Below are 15,249 nucleotides of genomic sequence, written 5' to 3'. Positions count from 1 at the left end.
TCTCCCGCAATGAAGCTGAGTCTTTGGGCCTCTCACTCAATCACCGCAGGTTGGTCGGTGGTCTTTCTGTCTTCTACCGACTCCTCTCCAGCCTTGCCCCCCCTGCTCTCTCTGTGATTTGTCCCAACCACATTTCCACAGGGCGCTCAAGGTCCGCCAACAACCCCCTTCTGGTAAAACTACCAAAATCACGAATCACTGCTCATCTTCACTCTTTCATTTCTCTTTTTTCCCGCCTTTGGAATAAACTTCCTCACTCTATTCTTTCCCATTCTTCCCTCCAGGCTTTCAAAACAGCTGTTCACCACCACCTCTTATCTTCTCCCATCCAAATCCTCGATCTTTTCTACCCCCGATAATCCACCCAAGCCCACTTCCTTCAATTCTCCTGCTTTCCTTCCTGAAAGTCCCTTTAATGTCCATCTTCCCCTCGCCATGTTCCCCGTCCCATCCCCATCCCTCTCCCTTCCACAGTTCACCTGTGTCTGTTCCCCAATGTTTTGTCCCTTCCACTCCCGCCCCTCTTGTCTCATTCCTCCTTGCTGTGAGTTGTGTGTTAGCTCTCATACGAGCCTCGACCAAGGTATACAAAAAAAAAAAAAAAAAAAATCTCCATCCTCCCCCCCCCGCAACCTCCTCTCTCTCCCTCCCCACCCCTCCTCTCTCCCTCCCCCATCCTCTTTTCTCTCTCCCCTCCCTCCTCTCCCATTGAAGGGGCAGGAGGGTAGAAAGCTGAAATTTTGCATGCCAACGGAAATCGAAGCTGGTCCACTGGTAAAATCACAGATCGTCGGACAACATCAACAAATGAAAATATAAACAAATTAGAGGGGGAACACTCGGTGGAGTGCAAAACCTCCGCCGCCAATACTGCTAGGTCACTCAAGTGAACCTGATATCCTTCAATTTGAATTCAATTTGATGTCAACAGTGCTCACAGAGTTATAGTTTGCAACTTTCCCTTTTACTTTTAACTTTTACATACTCGATTCATTCGTCATAACTAGATTCCTTGAGACAGAAATTGATTTTACGTGGGTATATCCACCTGAAGTTCCAAAATCAGCCGCAATTATATTTTTGGCATGTTTTTTTTGTTGGAAATCACTTATAACATGTAGAAATGCAAAAAATAAAAAAATCGAAATTTTGTTGAAAAAAAGTTGCAAAATGTTTTTTTTTCTCTAACAATTTTTTTTTGGGAGGGGGGGGGGAGGGTTGGAAATCACTTAAAACATGTAGAAATGCATAAAAAATTCAAATATTTTTTCAAAATGGCCGCCATAGCGGCCATATTGGACTTTGGACCAAGTCCAAAATCTAATGGCATGATCCTTGGACCATACCTAATCCCCCCACCAAGTTTCGTCGAAATCCGTCGAGGAGTTTTTCCGTAATACTGTTCACAAACAAACAAACAGAAAGGGGTGAAAACAGTAACCTCCGATCTTCGATGGCGGAGGTTAACGAGAAGGGCACTCGGAAGAGCACATACCTCCACCACGCAATGCCTAATCCACGAGAACATATCGGGCCCATTACATTTTTGAATTATGCTATACAGCACTATATTGTTTTTGGCCCGATTGCTCAATGTTGTGGGGAAACTTAGCATAACAATTGTACATTTTGTGAGGAATTATGCTATATTTAGCCTATCATATTATGAACAGATTTGGATATTGGGCCATCTCAAATTTTTTGATGGCAGTGGAAAATGGCTGCCACAGCCATCAGCGGCTGAATTTGAGATGGCCCAATATCCAAATCTGTTCATAATATGATCGGCTAAATTTCGCATAATTCCTCACAAAATGCACAATTGTTATGCTAAGTTGCCCCACTAGTAGGGCAACTTAGCTAAATATAGCATAACAATTGTGCATTTTGTGAGGAAAGCACCAAATTTGGCACACGAGTAGCCTATCATATTATGAACAGATTTGGATATTGGGCCATCTCAAATTCAGCCGCTGATGGCTGTGGCAGCCATTTTCCACTCCCATCAAAAATTTTGAGATGGCTTAATATCCAAATCCGTTCATAATATGACAAGCTACTAGTGTGCCAAATTTGGTACTTTCCTCACAAAATGCACAATTGTTATGCTATATTTAGCTACGTTGCCCCACTAGAACCAAGATACTTGAAAAATCTTTGATTTTTCAAATAACAAACAGACAGAAAGGGGTGAAAAGATAACCTCCTTCACTTTCGGTGGCAGAGGTAACCCTGATTGTTTGGTTCCAATTGATTTTGCAAATAACAGACAAAAAAGGGTGAAAAGATAACCTCCTTCACTTTCGGTGGCAGAGGTAACCCTGATTGCTTGGTTCCAAAAGTGAAGCATGCTGGTGGCTCTGTAATGTTATGGGACACATTTTTCCTGGCATGGTTTGGGTGCAGTCATTCCTTTAGAAGGCAAGGTCAATGCCAATCGCTACTTGATGGTACTGAGTGAGCATCTTCACTCCATGGCCCAACGCCCTATTGAGTGACTTTACATTGGTGTTCCCATTTTTTTTGTCCACTGCCTGTATTTCAATTCTGGGGAATTAACGTGTTCATAATTCTTGGGGAATAATCCCGTTCCTAATTCTCAGGGGTGGGGTTGCTTGTCAAGTTTAACACTCCATTAAGTTGAAAGCTTGGTGAATCAGACATATTTATGAATTGTCGGAATGAATGAACGTTTAAGGAAGGAAGAAGATTTGTTTTTGTATTTAACGCCTTAAAAAGCCAAAGTGGAATTTGCAGAAGAGTCCCGGAGGACAGCACAGAGATCATCGAGTTATCTGTTCTTTTTTTTCGATTCCCCGAGACCCGACCCAACTATAAACTACCACCGTTGTGCTTTACAGGCAAGGGGTGTTGTGAAACTTGCGTCAATGAAAATTAATTAAGCCGGCTGTCTTGTCTGTTCGTAATCATTGTTTATTGACGTTAAAAAAAAAACCTAATATACTTTCTAAAAACATAGATCATCCGATGCTTCCAGCTTGACTAATTTTTTAATTTCTCCCTTGATTAAGGATTGCACCCTACAATGGTGTAACAACTTGTCTCGGATCAAGACTTTGCTCTGAAAACGTTCACAACACGACAATAAAATTTCAGATTCAGAGCAAGGACACACTCCAAAAAGCTAAACGACAAACATTACCTGCATGGTTGCGCCATCTTGTGGATGATTTCATTTGCCTTCCAACGATTCAATAAAAAGCATCCGGTTAAATCAGGGGTTCTTAACCTTTTGATGATTCCAGACCCCCAATGGTTTGCCCAACATGGTCCCATACCCCCTTCGCTTGACTGTCAAAATCATCATCATCACCAGTCCTATTAGTTGACAGTATGAATTCCAAAGATGTCAATAGCTTGAATTTATTTTAGATATGGATAGCTAGGAATAGACCATGAAAGGTAATCATAAGCATTTATCATATATATTTACAAATAAAAAATAACCGAGAAATTACTCATATACAAACATTGAATAACAGTGAATATTGAATAACAGTGCTAGCATTCTAACCTAACATTCTAACATTCTAACATTATAATCTAACATTCTAACCAACTATAAATTAATAAATCAAATATATACAAATATTCAGATATCGAGTTCCATACCCCCAGCATTTAGTTCCAATACCCCCAAGGGGTATGGATAACCCAGTTAAGAACCCCTGGGTTAAATTGAAGGAAGTGGCAGAGCAGACGTGGTGTTAACAGAACAGATGAACATGATGATAACAGAACACATAACGATATGTGTGATGTGAATCGATATCTTTAATTGTTCATTGGAGTCAGGACAGGTACTAGAGGATTGGAAAGTAGCAAATGTAACACCGTTATTTAACAAAGGATCCGGAAAAGATTTGGGAACTGTAGACCAATTAGTTTGACTTCAGTTGTAAGCAGGAGTGTCGTGCCAAATTTTGAGACACCAGAGATTGCCCTGCAAAAATGTGTTGGCCCTGACGTCATCACCAGATGTACTGTCACACCAAGTTTTAACATGACAGTGACCATTTGAGTCCCCAAAAATGAGTGATAAGTGGAACACGCACAATTTACCATGATAAACGAGAGAGTTCAAAGAACACTTTACCCCATGCAATCTTGAGAAAAAGGACATGGAGTTGTCCTTTTCAATATTTGCTTTGTGTTTCCAAGCACAAGCTATATAAGCTTTGTTCGTGAACTTTGAATAACAGGCGCGTTGGTAGCCGTAGGAAGCCGATGGGTCAAACAGAACAGTCCAGAGCTGAACCTTCTGCCAAATCTACCCTCATAGTGTGCGGAAAATTTGATTGGTCGAGACAGTGTAAATATTTGCCCAAGTACTGCTAAAGTGAAGGTTTTTTTGAAATGTAAAGAGGCGGTTTGTGTTTTACAGTGTTCAAGTATGTTATTCAATTGAAATGAAATAAAAGTTTTAAAGGTGTAGGAGAAATATATATATATATATATATATATATATATATATATATATATATATATATATATATATATATATATATATATATATATATATATATATGAAGAAGTGTACCACCATTTATAAACCTTTTTTTACACCACCTTGTTGAACATATTTCATTCGTTATTCTTGCCTGTTGTTTGTGTCATTTATGACGTCCTTGAAAACAGTAATTTTCCTGTTTGGAATGATTTTATCAATTTTGTTTGACTGCCAAACTGGCAGACAGACTGAGGCATTTGCCCTGCCGTGAGTACGCATGCGCGCTTGGGACGAGATGCCATACAATTTACCAAATTCAGAGTCAAAGTCTTGCTAAACTGCATGTTCATGTTTTGATCCATGTTCCCATTCGTGAAAGGAGGCAGTTACGAAGGGATCTGATAGAGATGTTTAAAATAATGAACGATATTGACAAAGAGTAAAGAGGAGAGGTGTTAGAATGGAAGTAAGGCAAGGGTTTCCCTCAGAGTAGTCCATGCATGGAATGGTCTCCCTGGAAAGGTAGTGGCAGCGGAAACAGTGCATGTGTTCCTGAGCCCATCCATCGTACAGTGGTAGATGGGGTTTATCAATCACTTCTGTGTGTGTGTGTCATTGGTTGATATCTCCATATGTGGGTTTCAGGATATGGAATGGACTCTCCCATGGCATGAAATATTCACGTCGGATTCAGTGAGGGATTCATGGGCCAAGCTGTGAAGTTTTCTTGTTCTCAAAGTTTCGTTCCGAGGGCTCTTTTCAGGATCGTCATCGAGCCCCGGATAGTTTCCAACTGTAATTCGTTTGTCGCAATGTTCCCAATGGTGGTTTTGAAGATCTCTGTAAGGTTCTTCTTGTTCATCATTCCCATTGCTTCAGTGATCACTGGTACAATTTCAGCGCTCTTCAGCTTCCAACATCTTTTCACTTCCTTTTTGAGAAAATGGTATTTTGGTCATTTTCTTGATTTTAGCATTGAGGCCAAAATCACTGGGTTCGTACACCTCAATTAGCAATGCCTTCTTTTCTTTTTTTTGTATCTAAGTACAATATCCAGTCGCAATGCTTTGTTTTCCATGTTCACATTTGATGGGATCATCAGGTAGTATGTGAGCATTGTGTTCTCGTTTTTGCTTTTGCTTTTGGTTCATGTTTCCATGAAATTTCTGAAACTGGAATTTTGAATTTTTGCAGATATGCCAATGGATTACTCTAAATACTTTGTTGGCCTTTGTGTGCTCAGTTGTTCTGACATGAGTTTATTTACATTCCAATAGGAGATGACCCATGCTCTCTGCTTCTACGTTACATGACAAAATCTACACCTGTCCAGTTGACTTAGTCCTGCCATTTACTACGAATGGATGAGGTGTGTGTGACATGTTTTTTGTGGAGTTATTCTGGAGCATTCTGATGTGGAGTGTGATGCATCGAAATGACCGTCATGATCTTCTGAGTTGTTAAGGCTAATTAACTGCAAATAATCTGGAAGAATTCCCATGTTTTAAATGCATGCCATGTTAATGTGTATCGAGCAACTCAATAGGTCCTTCCACAACATGGCGTTCTAATTACAAAATAAACAACAAATGTAATGATATCATTGTAACAAAGCATTAATTAATCTATCTATATCTATCTTTCGATATAGTACTAAAACTCTCATCTTGTATGTATGTATGTTCCCGAAATACAGCCAAAACGGTACACAATAGTGCAAAACTTTTAGGGCCAACTGACTCACTATTCTCCTGTGGTGTGCAGTATCAAGTTTCGTTCAAATCGGGCAACAAACAAATTTATTTATAAAATCAATTCCCGATTCAGTCAAGTACTCTTCGGGATTATTTGATTAATGCAAACAACCTCAGCGGTATAGTTCGCTGGAGCTATCTTCTTTATTTTTTTTTTAAATGATTTTTTTTTATCAACCGCTGTCACAATGAGAACCCAACGGGTTCATGGGTCGTCTAGTTAATACTAATAATATTAATAACAATAGTATAATTTGACAACAATCATAATGAATCTATAACTCTGCCTGGGCCAAAGCTCATCTGGGCTGGGTGAAAAGGCAAGCTGATTTGCACAAGCAGCACAGCAGCCAAGTGCGCTATAAGGCCGTAAAGAAGAATGAAAATTTGGTCCAATGGACCAACGGTCAGGCTAGTTTTCTTCAAGTCATTGGTATAGTGTCCTTGGGCTTGGGCATTTATTATGATTCATTGTCTATCCCAGTTGAGCTGATCTATTCTGAAGGATTTATATTTCATTCAACCAGCTAAAATTATTTTGAGGTCACCCTCGACGAAAAGGTCAACACAGGTCAAAGGTCAACAACTTGGGTGAGATTTCTAATGTCCTCAATTTTCATCCGATTGACTTGAAATTTAAAAAGGATTTACATTTCAGGATATCGAATTAAACCAGCCATTTATTTTTGAGGTCAACACAGACCAAAAACGTCAACATAGGCCAATGTTCAACAACTAAGGTAGATTTTCTAAAATCCTTCATTTTCATCCCATTGATTTGAAATTTGAAGAAGATTTGCATATGAGGTTATTGAATTCAACCACCAATTATTTTTGAGGTCAACTTTGGCCAAAAGGTCAATGTAGACCACAAGGTCAACATTGGCCGAATTTCTAAAATTGTCATTTTTCATCCGATTGACTTGAAGTTTGAAGATGATTTCTTTTTCAGGTCAATGAATTCAACCAGGCAATTACTTTTGAGGTCAACATCGACCAAAAGGTCAACATAGGCTGAAGGTCAACAACTTAGGTGAGATTTCTAAAATCCTCAATTTTTATCCGATTGACTTGAAATTTGAAAAGGATTTATGTTTCACGTCACTGAATTCAACCAGCCAATTACTTTTGAGGTCAACATCTGCCAAAAGGTCAAAATAGGCCAAAATGTCGACATAGGCCACATTTCTACGATTTGCAGTTTTCATCTGATTGACTTGAAATTTGAAGGGGATTTTTGTATTTCGTCATTATGTCTCACACTCTCACTATGTCTTTCTGAAAGGACCGTCTGGACCCCCCCCCCATCTACTTTCTCAACAATCCTCTTGAAGAAGTCCTTTCATTCAAGCTTTTGTTTCTCACGACCTGCCATGATCTTCCTGGGAAAGCCACATTTCCAAGCTGGCCTCCAAAGCCAGTCGCCGACTGGGTATCCTCTGTCATGCAAAATACTTCCTTGGCCCATCTGAGTTCCTGATCACATACAAAGCTTCCATCCGGTGTCTGATGGAGTACTGCTCTCCTCTATGGGCTGGTGCTCCCGCCTCTCACCTTTTGCGGCTTCACGGTGTGGAAAATAAGGCATTTAATTTGGATCATTGGTTTCTCCCATGATGAGGCTGAGTCTTTGGGTCTCTGACTCTCTCACCGCAGAGGAGGTCAGTGGTCTTTCTGTCTTCTACCTTCTCCTCTTTGGCCTCACCACACCTGTTCTGTCTACGATATGTCGTCCCCCCATCGTTCCTGCGTGTCTGTTTGTTTGTCGCGGCTCCTCCTACAGTTCTGGGCCAATTGTATCTAGACTTGCTACATTGGATCAGCATGACCCCAATTAATGCACAGGGGAGTTTTTATCTTGTGGTGAGGGGCAGGGACGCAAATTCTCTGTAAATGTGTATCGTGTAGTGCCACCTCCAGGTGGGGGAGGGTATTACATGTCTACACCATTTACAGTACAGTATTCCTGTGCCCACGTTTTCCAGTGTAGTGAGGTGTTTTGAATTATAAGCAGTAGGTATGTTTTTGCTTCATGGACGTCACCTGAGTTAGTCTGTTTTTTGCTTATACAGAACTGTCAGTTGCCTATACACCGCCCAAATAAAGGTATGCGTCAGAATATCGTGTTGTTGTTTTTTGGAACAAGACCGCCCGTAGGACGAGTACTCTGCTCATGTTAATAATCTCTCGATAATTCCAGCAATCTTTGTGTGTGTGTCTGTCTGTGACCGCTGTTTCTCGACAACCACTGGTCCGATCTAATTGAAACTTGCCAGGTATATTGCTGGGGACCTGAGGATGTGCCTTTTCAAGGTTTGATATTAATCGGACAAGTGGTTCCCAAGTTATGGCCATTTATTTACCAAACCAATGACAGGACACGGTTGTATGACGTCACAATTTTTTCCCACGTACGGCCATGCACGTACGGGCCCGCACCAGTAATAATAATAATCAGAAGCAATGACAAAGCTGCATTGTAGTTCTCTCGCGGAACTTCGTAAGGAATTTATGGATCAATGAGCACGGATGTGACGATTGCAATATAAACGAAGTAAATTACCCTAATAATACGGAGGATATGTTTACTTATTTTCTAATTGGATATATTTCGGTCTCCTTGCAACTTGATCACTTGGATATAATAACATTAATAATAATAATAATAATAATAATAATAATAATAATAATAATAATAATAATAATAATAATAAAATATTTCGGTTGTTACGCCACTTCCGGTATCGCGTACGTCACCGTCAGGTATGTTACTCTTCTCCCCCCCCCCAAAAAAATAGTAAAATGTAATTGGTGTATTTATAATTGAATATTTATATTTTAAATTCAGCCTTGAAGAGTTTATAACATTGTGCGCACATGTAGATTGCAATATTTCACGGTGAAAAAAAAAAATCATCTGGTGAACCGGAAGTTCTTCGCTGCAAATTATATATTTACAAACACGTAAAAAAAAATCATCTGGTGAACCGGAAGTTCTTCGCTGCAAATTATATATTTACAAACACGTTAAAAAATCATCTGGTGAACCGGAAGTTCTTCGCTGCAAATTATATATTTACAAACACGTTGTCAACACCATTTAACGCGAGATATTGTCGATGGTGATTTTTCATTTTGAATGAGCAGTTGTGATACCGAAACGATTGTGCTTGATAAACGTACTTTGTATGAAGCCGACGTTAACATGAGATTGATTTGAAGGTTTCATGATGAAAACACCAAGATCTACCTCAGCGTTGTTCGCCTCGTGTGATTGTTACGCAGACCCCTGAAGGACCACGATGGATCAGGCGGGTGGAGATCAGGAATTCGTATTTGTAGCGAAGCTCGACAACGTGAGAAATTTCTCCAATATACTGAGGGCTGTGCATTTCAAGGACCAGGCCGCATTCTGTGTCACAGCCAACGGCATTAAAGTCACCGTGGAAGACTCCAAATGCATGCAAGCAAATGCTTTTATCCAGGTAGGAGGGCTATGTGGCGGAGATCGCAGTCGGGCTGGAGAGACTGGGTAACACTTCGTTACTCCTGTGTATTTATTGTTTACCCCGTGGGGGGGGAGAGGGGGGGAGACACTTGTCTCCAACTATTTCACTCTGGGAGTATTTGATTCTTGTATTTGAGCGAACTTGGTAGAAGAAGAAGAGTCGCTTTTTTGTCGTCTTCCGTCACTTCCGGTTAGCGACGGCCGTTGCTATTTGAAGACCTGGGTGCAAGAAGTACTTTCGTCACATGTTTGAAAAAAAAAATGAGCTGGCACCAGTATTATCTATAATTCCAGGTGTGTGTGTGTGTGTGTGTGTGTGTGTGTGTGTGTGTGTGTGTGTGTGTGTGTGTGTGTGTGTGTGTGTGTGTGTGTGTGTGTGTGTGTGTGTGTGTGTGTGTGTGTGTGTGTGTGTGTGTGTGTGTGTGTGTGTAACCGAGACAGCTGTTTCTCGCCAACCACTGGTCCGATCTAATTGAAACTTGCCAGGTATATTGCTGGGGACCTGAGGATGTGCCTTTTCAAAGGTTTGATATTAATCGGACAAGTGGTCCCCAAGTTATGGCCATTTATTTACCAAACCAATGACAGGACACATTGCTGCGTCGGCATGGCCGTTGGGGAAGAAATTCTCGGCCACGTTCCCCATTACGGGTTACAACGTACGGACTTCCGGATTGTGATGACTTGCTGTATTGTAATAATTTCTCTATCTTATCTGCATTTATAGATAAACACGATGCCCCAATCCAGTCATCGTTTACGAGAGCGAAGGAACGGCCTGTGTAGTTGTTTGAAAGTGTTTTTTTTTTATTTGCACGTGAGGGTGAAGGAATGGCCTGTGTGGTTGTTGTTTCTGGCACACTGTTTGAAAGGTTTTTTTTTTATTTTATTTTTTTTTGCACATACGGGCATGTACTAGTAATCTATAATGGCCAGAGCATCATTTGATACCAAAAAATTCCGAAAATAAGTACTCAAGTCCTGTATATTGGTGTATGGTCATTGTTGAATTCACTAAAATGTAGTGCAAGGAATACCCAAGTCCATAATGTTTGAGCAAGAAGTTCCTAAGTCCATGACTGTCCAATCAAAATCCTAATATGTGTCACGTGACAAGCTATGAAAATGGCGACCATGGAGGCTGGACAGCATGGTGTGAATGAGGATAACTTTGATAACGGGCATGACGGGGGCAAAAAACGTAAAAGAAACCCTGGAGACTGGGCTGGAAAGAGAATGAAGGATGCCAAAGCATCAGGTATGTAGTTTCTATGCATTATACTTTGCTGGTACTGAAAAAGGCACTACATTCGTCATCAGCTTTTGAGCCCTCATAAAGGTGGCCATGGTATATTTATACTCTTAAGAGTTGACTTTGTTGTAATATTTCCGATCTGGTATGATTTTGATGCAAACTTTCTGAGCAGGAGGACTTTGCTGAATGAGGGACTTGTGATGTGAAAGACGACTGGCACCAAAGTTCGGTTTTCTTTTATTTAGGACATTAATTTCTGATTTAACCGAGTAATTTTGGACTTGACTGGGTAATATTGTAGTTAACTGAGTCATAAAAATGACCGTTTTTACAGCCATTTTTGTCTGCTGTGCAGGGGTTGGCTTTTTCTTGAGGCAATGTTTTATGGCCGGATGCCCTTCCTGACGCCAACCCTGGTCGCCTCTTACGAGAACGACACACAGGGATATGGTACACCTATTCTAACCGGGGCATACACCGGGACCAGTACACTGGTACTCATTTCGCCGACCTCGGAAGGATGACAGGTTGAATCAACCCCCTGGTGTTAATTCAGCAGCCAACAGGGCTTGAACTCAGGACCCTGGGATCCCAAGCCACCACCCTAACCCCGAAGCCAACACCAGGCTATGTAGTTAACTGAGTATTTTTGCATAAAATTAAACCACGAAAGGCAAGGAGACTTAGCAAAAATGACTGGCAATCAAAAATGAGCAATAAAGGGCTTTGTGTGTTAAAAGTACGCAAGTCCAGGTATTTAGCCACAAAAAGTACTTAAGCCCAAAACTAATTTTCTCGTTTTCTTCGTAATAAAGGATTATTTTTCCACAAAAAGGGTTTGTCTGCTCTGTATAGCCCCTGGAACCAGCAACAGGCTCCATCGTATGCCACCTTTAAAAATAAAGTATCTGCAGCATGTTTTGAAAACTTTGATCCTCAATATCTCAAAAGTGTTATTTGTGACTAAAGGACTTCTTGCACTCAGGTCTTCATTTGAATGTGGGCAAATCAACACCTTCCCCTGCGAGCTGTGATACTGTTCGTAACTTTTGTTGAGTGTAGTACCTCCAAATGTCACTCAATTGTCTGCAAAATCTTATCAACGTTCACCTCGTTGCTAAAGTGTTTATTCACCAACTTTGCCCACAACAAGAAAGCCCAGTTTTTCAACAACCTTCCACACCAACTGAGTCATGATTGAGTGCCATTCAGATCGACTCGTGTCCAGAGTGAGGGGGTAGAGTTCACTGTGAGGCCTTTCATGATATTTCTCAACTGCCCTGCTTATATGCTGCTTGGAGGTGTCGGTTTCGTAGTTGCAGTCTCTGTGCTATTGTAAAATGTAAAGTCAGATCTGGATTTTGATCAAGTTCTCTTCCGAGGATTAAATTAATCGTACCTCCCCTTACCTTGCTGGTAGCTGTAATATTTTTGTTCTCTCTGGGCCTGCCATGGTGAGGGCTTTGTTCAGTTTGCAGTTTGGAAATATACGGCAACAGGTCACACCACCAACAAAGAAAGAAAACTGTCCACAATTTGACCAAACAAGTTGTATAATATCCCATCTTCGATGAAACTACTTTCAGCTACGTTGGGGTGGGTGGGGTGAAGATCCATTGCATCTAAAATATTTCATTCTTAAGTTGCATTGATTTATTTTACAATATAAGCCAGGTGTTGGCTTAGCGGTTAGGGTGGCTGGCTTGGGATCTCAGTGGTCCTGAGTTCAAGCCCTGGTAGCTGCTGAATTTATACTGGTGGGGTTGATTCAACCTGTCATCCTTCTGAGGTTGGTGAAATGAGTACCCAGTGTACTGGTATAGGGGCACAGCATCAGTGGTACAGTTGCACCTGAGCAAAATGATTGCTACCTGGCAGTCAAGCTGCAATATGTAAGAAGAAGAAGAAGAAGAAGAAGAAGGGGAGCGGTCAGAGCCTTTCATTGCTGGGGCATCCCATGATAGTTGCATAGCCATGATTATCTTGATTATATATTTATTTATTTATTTAACTTAAACTGTAATTGGCACCCCATGTCCACTGGTCCAATAATCACCAATGACATCCAACAGGAAATGCATTGATTATCTTACTCATATGTCCAAGAACAAGCAGGGCTCCACCAAAAATTACTGAAATCCACCTTGAATAGCACAAGTGTTGATTTGTGCTATAAATGTTTTCAACATAAATTTTATGTTCAAAGAAAAATAATCAAAATACACTTATCGTAGTAAAAATACTTATCTTGCAACAACAGCAACTTGCCCAAGATTCCTTTCTTTTTCAATCTGGCATATTTACAGGGTTCCCCATGTCTCAGAATGAGGTGCTCCTCGAAATCCCCTCTTTGGAGTTTCCCACAAAAGTGGGTTTGCCATTTGTAGAAAGCATTTGGTAGCCAGGAAGTGAGGGAGTTATTTGTTATTTTCAAAACAATAGGGAGCTGATGCTCGAGGTCCCCCCTCCCTCCTTTTGGGTGGTATGAGGAATAGATATCTGCAATATGAAAGCTAAATGTTCAACAGTTTTTGAAATATCACGCATGTTACACAAAAGTACATGGACAGAAGGTCGATCAGAGCTCATTTTAATGTCCCCCATCTCAGATCTTGTCAGAGGGGTGGGGGACAAAAACTTACCAATAATTTTTCCTCAACCAAAAAAACCGTACCCGATTCAATTTTGGGCTTATGCCAATTAAGATGACCTTTTGTCCTCTGGAGACCCAGAAAATAAATGTATTGTCAAACTATTATGTTGTACTTTTATTTTATGTTAATGCAACTTATTTGACACCAATATTGTGAATAAAAGAGCATAAGTAATGGAATTGTGCTTAACTTAATTTTCCTACTCCTTAAAAAGGAGGCGTTATAAGACTCAAACACGGTATTGGTCGGTGGAATTCCAGTATGAAAAAAAAAATAATCAAAATGATGACATCATCGTGCAGTATCAATCATGAGACCGTAAATGACCAGAAACCATAAAAAAAAATGACTGTTTTTCCCACTTCAAGGTTCATCTACAAATTTATGCATCTGGCAACTGGATTACAGTTTCTCATTGACTAGCGGGCACAATCCTGGATGGGTCACCACTCTGATGCAGGATACTAGAATGGCTCGTTATTCCCAGTAAGCTGGTACTCATTTTGTCGATCTCGGAAGGATGACAGGCTGAGTCAACCCACCTAGTGTTGTCTTAAGCCAGCCACCTTAGGTGAACTGACCATTGATTGTAATAATGGAGGTCATTCTATGGACTAAACTATGAAAATGTTTATCAAAAATGTGACAGAACAATTTCTTTTTAAGTGAAAGTTCACATCTATTTAGCCTCACCTGAAAGGAGCGGCTGTTGTGCTCTCCCCCTCTCCACCCCTCCTGTGTGCGTCAATGTCCACATGTAGATCAACTTTATTATTGTGCCCCCCACCCCTTCCCACCTGGGCAGCATTAAGCACAGCTCAACGAAGTTATCAGATTGCACCATAATAATTTTTCATCTAATTTAACCACAAGTTGATTTGGTACCGTAAATGTGGATAATGTCGAAGTTAGCCATGCCTGTTCCTGAGTGTGCTTCTCTACACTGCTCGTGATTTGGGATGTGTGGGAAACTTCAGCATAGTTTACGTGGGTAATTGACCTTCAGCACAGTTTGAGCTGGCCAATTGAGCACGTTCTGTGGGTGTTTTTCACCGAGATCGACTGTAATCTACCGTTCATTCTGAGGCATTAACAGTATGTCGCATGCAGCTTTGCATAGCAATAGAATAGGGATTTCATTTTTCCATTTAAAATAGTTTACCAAAAAGATGGAGCACATAACAATGCAGAGCCTCTCCAAGGTATATAGATTACAGTTATCTGAGAATTCACTTACTCTGTGATACAACACTGTCACAATAGCTTTTTGTGTTCCTTTGGGATTGTGCGAGGCTAATAAGTCACCCAGCAGTAAATTTTCTCATCCATGTACAAGTAAGTAAACTCGTGTTTAAGTCAGTAACTTTATGCATGAAAAACTAGCAGCTAACCCAGTTCCACTGGGCTGTTGGAAGGGAATTTGTTCCCAAATGGAGTGTGGAATAGTTAGGGAGTTTGCTAGGAATGCCCTTTGACAGCATCATAGCAGGGACCCGTGTCCTTTGACATCCATGTAACGAGTGTAAAATGTGACTTCAAGTCCTCAACTCCTCCCCTCTCATAGCCCCAAGTTCTCAAACCCCCTCCTCACCCACGTCCCCAAACAA

The 15,249-nt window shown here is 40.7% G+C and overlaps 1 protein-coding gene across 2 annotated transcripts in view; it reads left to right on the top strand.

Moving 5' to 3' along the window:
* Positions 1-5,112: 5,112 nt before the first annotated feature.
* The window catches only part of RAD1 (RAD1 checkpoint DNA exonuclease), a 63,624-nt gene continuing 53,487 nt past the window's right edge, over positions 5,113-15,249 (top strand). The window contains exons 1-2 of one of the 2 annotated variants that reach the window (XM_085882979.1): positions 5,113-5,840; positions 9,511-9,710. In XM_085882979.1, coding sequence (XP_085739105.1) covers positions 9,528-9,710 — 183 coding nt within the window. In that variant the 5' untranslated portion in view covers positions 5,113-5,840; positions 9,511-9,527. Of the gene's footprint in view, positions 5,841-9,220; positions 9,348-9,510; positions 9,711-15,249 lie in introns of those variants that run through there. The other variant, XM_085882978.1, reaches the window with a different exon arrangement.

Source organism: Eptatretus burgeri, chromosome 5 (genome assembly GCF_056783735.1).
Source record: "Eptatretus burgeri isolate ZD-2024b chromosome 5, Ebu_testis_v1, whole genome shotgun sequence".
NCBI lineage: Eukaryota > Metazoa > Chordata > Myxini > Myxiniformes > Myxinidae > Eptatretus > Eptatretus burgeri.
This window is presented reverse-complemented; position numbering and strand designations above follow the sequence as displayed.